Raw genomic sequence first — 7223 nt, forward strand, 5'->3', positions numbered from 1 at the left:
TTCGGTTTGCATTCAAACGGGCAAAACTCAAACGGACTATACAGGGCNTGTGTGTGTGTGTGTGTGTGTGTGTGTGTGTGTGTGTGTGTGTGTGTGTGTGTGTGTGTGTGTGTGTGTGTGTGTGTGTGTGTGTGTGTGTGTGTGTGTGTGTGTGTGTGTGTGTGTGTGTGTCAAGGGGTTATAAAGACAGAATAAAGGAAGCAGATATAGAGGAAGGAAGGAGATAAAGTCAGGGGGAGGGGATGCATAAATATTTTGGGGATTTACATTCCACGTTGGTTTGCTCATGAAGCTGAATTATAACAAAACTTCAACAAACTGTCGTGCTTAAATGACAGAACAATGCAATACAACAGTGAGTCTGGTATTCTACTACAATTGCATACGCTGCGTGGATACTAAACGCTGAGGGCATTAAGTACAAATATGACAAGAATCTATGAGTGATAGAGAAATACTAGACAATAGACAAACGTTCATATAAATGTCATTTATTGACAGGAACATCATGGGAATATTTAAGAAAATATGCTATTACGCAATACAAACACACCAATGAATGTATTATAGGGATAATAACATGTAACAAGTATCTCGATTATATCAGCCTACAGTCACGGTTGAGAAGCCTGCCTCAGACACGTTAGTATGTTTGTGTTCTATTATAGCAATACTTCAAGACTCCCGCAGTGAAAACGTGTTTTCTTTTCTTTTTGACCAACCTTTCAGCCTTTCAGTTTACTACGTTACCTTTAAGTGAGAAACACGTACATACCTAAGACATAGACTGCCTATTCAAGCACTTTAAAAGTCACAAACTTTTAAAATTGTAAGTTTAAAGATGAATTTTCACTCACCACAGTTACCGGCGGTCTTCCCTCTCGGGGTTAGTCTGACAGTAAAGTGTCTTTGAACCTGTTGTAGTTGTCTGTCAGGTAAAGCCGCCGCAGTTATCACTCATTTCCATTTTTATTGCTGTAGAATAGTTAGTTAGTTTAGACTTCAAACTCTGCAACATGCAGGGCTAGGTGCCCCGCCGTCACTGTGACGTCGACGCCCCGGATCACATGACAGGAAGTGAGCTGCGGGACGTAAACAACTTTACTATATTAACCACGAGGTCTGCCTTTCCACACACACACACACACACACACACACACACACACACACACACACACACACACACACACACACACACACACACACACACACACACACACACACACACACACACACACACACCTGTACTTCTGTTAGTTTGATCATCTATTAGGCACTTAGGTACTTTGCCAACTCTTGCCTCCTTCCATGTTTCACAATTCTCTTTTGCTGATAGGCTGCTTAATGCTTAATTACTCCCCTTTAAGTTATCTTTTTTTTACCTAATTTAACTAGAAGATATATTGAGCTTACAGACATAAAAAAGGGGTTTTAAAGCATTCAACAATTGTATATTTGTTGTTGTTTTGAGCACTATGCATTTTAAATTGAATTAGCTGTTACACATTTTCCTGCCAAGAATTTGTTTTCATTGAATTTCCAATAGATACACCTTTTTCTTTTCTTTTTTACACAAACATGCCAAGTAGTTATTGCATTTAGTCGTAATCTCTAATGTGAATTTTTCTTTTTGCAAACGTCCAGATAATTTCTGCTTTTGTGGATAACTTAAACAGATGGATTCAGAAGTAAAGGCTCCCTCACAGACACAGATGTTACTAATATGTATTTTAATGATATTTACAAGTTTGGAAAGAATGCCAGATGCTCCCACAGCATCTCTTATCCAGGCACACCCTTAGTTTAGCCACAGTGGCACACTCATCTTACTGGCTCTTACCTTGTTGGGTATCCCTCACCATCAAACCCCTCAGACAACATGCTTTAGCTCTGGAGTCTGAGCCATCTGTCCTGGGACACTTGACCTGGTGAAGTGTGGGTGAAAAGACAACACAGTTGGCTCTTCTGAGCATATCATCTACGTGAGGGGTCACAGAAACCAATGACAAAGAAAAGTAAAATTCAGCAATTTGTCTTAAGAGTATTTGTTTTATTTTGTTGAAAACATCACAATAATGTGCTTTTCATATTCTGACAGTGAGTGTTAATGCACTTAAGGCTCGGTCATATGGTGATCCTCTGGACTTTTTAAAGTTTGATTGTAGTGCAATCCCTGAATGTAAGCATGTGGCAAAATTACTTACCAGAAAAGTAAAATAGAGAAGTGTAAAATATTATCCCTGATTGAGAGAAGGCTGAATGTCTCAGTCATTACTATGTGTATGTATGTTTGTATAAATAAATAAGTAAGAGCAGCTTAAACAGACACATTAAGTTCAGTAAAGGATTTCATGTGTCAACATTGTATGTGAAGAGATATACAGAGTCAAATCACGTTGTGGCTTTGATGTAATCACAGCCAACAAAGATAAACTAGTTTAATTTGAAGTTCAGCAAACCAAAGTACAATACCTCACTACATTTGATGTCATTTTCTCTAGCGTGTCCTCTCATGTCGCCTTAATCCTTTTTTCCATCTCTTTTCTCGGTAAGTTCGCAGTTTTTGTGTTCTTACTTAGCCCAAAATAGTTCAATTTGTGATTTTCACTGTTCCTTTTGAAATTGAACACAACACAAAGAGTTGGTTTCTTCATCTAAACCATTTTAGGATTCAACTATAAACTTCTGGATGATTCAGGCCAGGGTATACATTATTTATACATCATATACGACAATAAATAATATACAATATTTCACATGTAATTGTTCATTTCAGTTACAATTATGTTTTGTTATCTATAACAATAATACATATAATAATAACTGCCCAAAAAGGCATTCATACATCCAGATAACAGTATTTTCCTGTACACCTTCAACACAGGAAGTACATCTTCCTGTACAATGTTGACGACAAAAATCCCTAAATCATCATGTAAACTTTAAATATACTGTATTCTTGTAACATCATTTGTAAGTGTGCAATTATGAATTCTACAAAGTGCTTACAAAGAAATACATCACCAATATGGAAAACATTCAATTTACGTTTAATGTAGAGAAATAGTTAGTGCAAAAGTTGATTCAGCTCCAATCAGCAGAATTAAAAGCAGCCAAACAAGCAGGTCAAAGCTAAAGCAAAACTACTCTACTGTCATTGAAAAAAGTGCTTTGTAAAGAAACAAGCCTGAGATATACATAGAAATGGTGTTGTGTAAACAACATTTCTGGGGTTTTTTTCTGCACAGAATCATCAGAGTTGTAGAGCAGACAGGACGTCTGGTGAAGTGTCCGTCATTTTGAGTACTGGGCAAACGGAGAAGCCTCGTTCACTTTGCTCTGGAGAGATGAGAGTAAAAAGAAAAAAAGGCATTTAAAAGAATAAACCATTCAACGAGGTGTATGCTGATTTATATAAAGGTGTATTTTAGTATCCATTATCTGTCAACTATCTTGCATTTAGAATAACAGGTAGGTACAGTAGAGTGTATTTCGTCAGGAACTGGACTGATGATTGATGAACTCACACAAAAACATTTTGAGAAACAGTTAAAGACCTGCTTTGTAAATTGACAGACTACGAGTCTTCAAGAGCCTTCAGGTTTGGTCATCAATATGGCACTGATGGGTAACTCCTCTTCAGTGTGGCATTTAAATGTTTATTTAAGGATCAATAAATAAATACCAAGCGAGGATGTGTTTGGTTCTGTTAGCGCCACGTAAGCTCAACATGCAGGAAAAATTAAGATTTTCACTAAATAACACTTACATACACAGCTGCCTTCTTAAATACAGAATGAAACCTCATCTACTTATCACCTGCTCATCTTGCATACTCAGCTGAGTTTGTGTTTGCACCTACATGATGTTGGCCATGTATTGTATGTGCTGCTGTGTATGTTAAAATGAAAAACTCTTCTAATTCATGTCCTGAAAACGGCTTCTTTTAATGTGGCAATAAAGATTTAGAGATAGCTGGAAACTGTTTTGCCTATGTCTCCAGTTTTTCACACGGTGCAGGCCTGATGCTTGGTCACACTTTTCATTTGAAATACAACTGAAGACTCCAGGATGCTGACGCACTGATGCCGTGCTGATGATAAGCTTTCCTTTCTGAAGAAAACACCTAGTCATTCCATTCTCACCACATAATGTGCTAATTCTGAGACTTTGCCACACACTTATAATCTGGTTAGGCTTTCCTGTTAGTGTAAACCAGAGAGCAGCAAACCACTGTGTTCACTGCAGCGGGGGAGAAGTTAGAAGATAGTTGTTGAAAACTTTTTAATGTCAGCTGTTATACACTGACAGCGTTTACAGACGTCATGCATAAATGTTGACTAGTTGCATCTTAAGGACTGAATGGCAGACAACTTTGAAAGACAAATACTTATTTTAGGTCCTGAGCACTTAAGGCCAATTTCAGCCTGCTCTTGACACCTTAGCTCAACATGTTGTACATACGGTTAAGAACCGTCGTGTTTTTTTAGGCTAGCTCAGTCTCACTGAGAAATTCGCTAATTGTATTTTTCCTTATGTCTCCTGATCTTCAATGAGTTATTCATGCTTTTGTCTTATCTTGATTTTTGACAAGTTATGCTTACATGCCTTTATTAGCAGCTTCAGGGCCTTACGGTGAAGAAAAATAAGTGGTTTTGTGTTAACAAAATAGCCCTTGCTCGCCTGTGGAACGTATGTCTATACATGCTTTGAAAGGTCAGCGGTAACAGAGGTCAAAGCTGAAATTATTCTAACTTTGGGTGCACTCACTGTTTGCTGGCAATTTCTCTTGATGCTAGCTGGGATTGTGTGTTACAAGAGACTGCCAAGAGGTGTGAGCAGATTTAACTATCCTATAAGCTGCTCTTTAAAAATTACAATACTGAGCCATTGACCAGATTTTGTTGGTCAATTGTGTAATTGCCTTTTACTGTTCACCATCTTACACTGCTGTGTTGGCTTGCTGACATTAACAGTAATTATTAGCACTAATGTCATAAATTGTGCAGAGTTGAAACGTATATAGGTGGTAATGTCGCTCGATAAAAAAAATGAAGGGATCACAAAGAGTTGAAAATAAATGGGAACTATGAATCTACTAAATATGAATCACAGTACATTCCAATATCATCTGATAGATATGCTGCTGGAGAGGCTAAACATAGAAAGATTGGATAACAATTTGATAGTGAGAAAAAAGACAGAAATCTAACTTGCCATCGGCACGTCTTCGAGCCTCTTGAAGTTGGACCTTTGTGATTTGGTACATTTTACGATGACAACAACTAGCAGAAGGATAAGGACAATACAGAAGATGCAGAGTATTGCAACGAGGCCCGGATTTCTTTCCAAGTCAGCTTTTGTCCATTCAGGTGAAAGACCTGAGGGGGAGACAAACCAAGAAGTTCCTTTGTTACTTACTCGACAAACTGGATTTATCATTTCTGCTTCAGTAAAAAGAAAAAAGGTGTTTAAACTGAAATAATTGCAAGCAAAGAGCTCCTAAAGAGAAACCTGCGGAGGTCAACATGTTGGCAGTTTTGAAAGCATCTTTAAAGTTGCTTAAATTATAATGATTTTCAGCCTGTAATTTTACTGGTGAAAGAAACGCCACTCAGCTCAGATATCTTTTACATGCAGGAAACAGCCATTATGGGACCATATCTATATAAGTTACATTTTGTTGAAAGCTTTTAGTTATGTCATATTTTTAGAAGTCTATTTTTATTTCTAAGACTGACCTTGGCTGGTTGTGTTTACAGTGGAGGCTGCAGTGACGTTTGTTGAGCCTGATGCTGGTGGGAGTGTCACTTCGTGGGAAACTGTCTCGTTAGACGTGGTGTTGGTTGTTATTGTCTGAGGAGGAGTGACACTGGGATGAGTTTCCTCTGTCCTGTTGGGAGTTTGTGAAGAAGTCTGCAGTGATGCTGTGGACCCTGTTTTTGTAGTGACTGCAATGGTATTCTGTAGTGTTGTTGAAGGAGGCAGTTCTGTGTTGGTGGTGGCTGCCACACCGGCACTATTCTTCTCTGCAGCCAAACTTGTGTGGTGAGCAGCACTTGTGGTTATCTCGGTCACCAGTTTGACTGAGGAGGAAATGGAAACAAACAGCATAAAAAGCTCTGTCCGGTTGCACATTATGTACACCTGATCAAGACAATGCTGGAGTGTTTGTTGGATAAACAATGTCTCTGTTTTTACCCAATCGTGGATACAATTTCAACACAAGGTTCATCCTTTTCCCATATCCATTGTTTGTGAGGGTGAAACAAAACAAAAAACATTCATCATGAGTAATTGGTTGAGTATTCAATTGTAACGTCACTAAAGGGAGGTTCTTCCCGTTTTAATTTCTTCAAAGCATCCCACCGTTAGAGAAGCAGGGATTTTCAGCCGCTCTTATAAGAAATATGCCATCAGGTGTAATATTTGTTTCATCAATAAGAGTGGGCACACACTGTAGTACTTTAAGCCTCATAGCCATTGTTACAGCAGGCTCATAGGACACAAAACCATTACAAGTTTGAACCATTTCCACCTTTAATGTTTCAGTCCAATAAGTTGGTGACTTTTTGACTAATTTGACTATTGCACATTTGCATCGCTCCATCATAAATATGCAGTAGTTCTAAGCATGAGGCAGAATATGACCACCAAATCAATATTTTAATTATGTTTGATGTTTCTATTCAATCTTTATTTCTAACAGATTACAGAGTAACAAATACAAAATACAAAATGTGAAAAACAGAATACTGTATTGTTAGAATACAGTATTTATCAATATTCATAATGTTTATATATTCAACAAAAATATTAATAATAATAAATCATGTGTCCGAAAGGGAGCAGGAGGAAGCAAATGCTTATTAATTCCCACCCCTTACTGCTAATCAATGATTATCCTTTAAATCATTTCTGCAAGTTATTCCTACTCACATCTTTACATTTATACATACATGTACAATAATTTCTCATCTTCAATCACCTCTCTTCATTCTCATAGTTTTCCAAAAAAGTGTTTCTGTACATCCTTTTAAACTGAATTATATTTGTGCTTTGTTTTAACTCCTGTTCCAAACCATTCCATAAGATTGTTATGCACATACTTCTCAGAGTTGTTCTGACCTTGAGTTGTTTCAAATGTAGATTTCCTCTCAAATTATACCCACCCTCTCTGTCTATGAACAATGCTTGTAATTTCTTAAGAAGTAGATTATTTC

General features: G+C 37.5%; 1 protein-coding gene across 1 annotated transcript; it reads right to left on the minus strand.

Annotated features, from left to right (window-relative positions):
* Positions 1 to 2043: 2043 nt before the first annotated feature.
* On the minus strand, positions 2044 to 6138 carry LOC104946924 (uncharacterized). The gene is made up of 3 exons (XM_010772833.1): positions 5742 to 6138; positions 5218 to 5381; positions 2044 to 3339 (listed from the first exon to the last, which is right to left on the minus strand). Exons 1-3 carry the CDS (start codon positions 6136 to 6138, stop codon positions 3295 to 3297), a joined length of 606 nt encoding a protein of 201 aa, XP_010771135.1. The 3' UTR covers positions 2044 to 3294.
* Between the last annotated feature and the right edge of the window lie 1085 nt (positions 6139 to 7223).

Source organism: Notothenia coriiceps, unplaced genomic scaffold (assembly GCF_000735185.1).
Source record: "Notothenia coriiceps isolate Sejong01 unplaced genomic scaffold, NC01 NC01_scaffold00011632, whole genome shotgun sequence".
Classification (NCBI taxonomy): domain Eukaryota; kingdom Metazoa; phylum Chordata; class Actinopteri; order Perciformes; family Nototheniidae; genus Notothenia; species Notothenia coriiceps.

Bases quoted from the DNA above. Each gene is read 5' to 3' on its own strand.
- LOC104946924 (XM_010772833.1), bottom strand. From the start codon at position 6,138: ATGTGCAACCGGACAGAGCTTTTTATGCTGTTTGTTTCCATTTCCTCC. The intron at 5,382-5,741 runs GTCAGTCTTAGA...TCTCCCCCTCAG, and splicing joins TGTAAACACAACCAGCCAAG to GTCTTTCACCTGAATGGACA. The intron at 3,340-5,217 runs GCAAGTTAGATT...TCATCTCTCCAG, and splicing joins GGCTCGAAGACGTGCCGATG to AGCAAAGTGAACGAGGCTTC.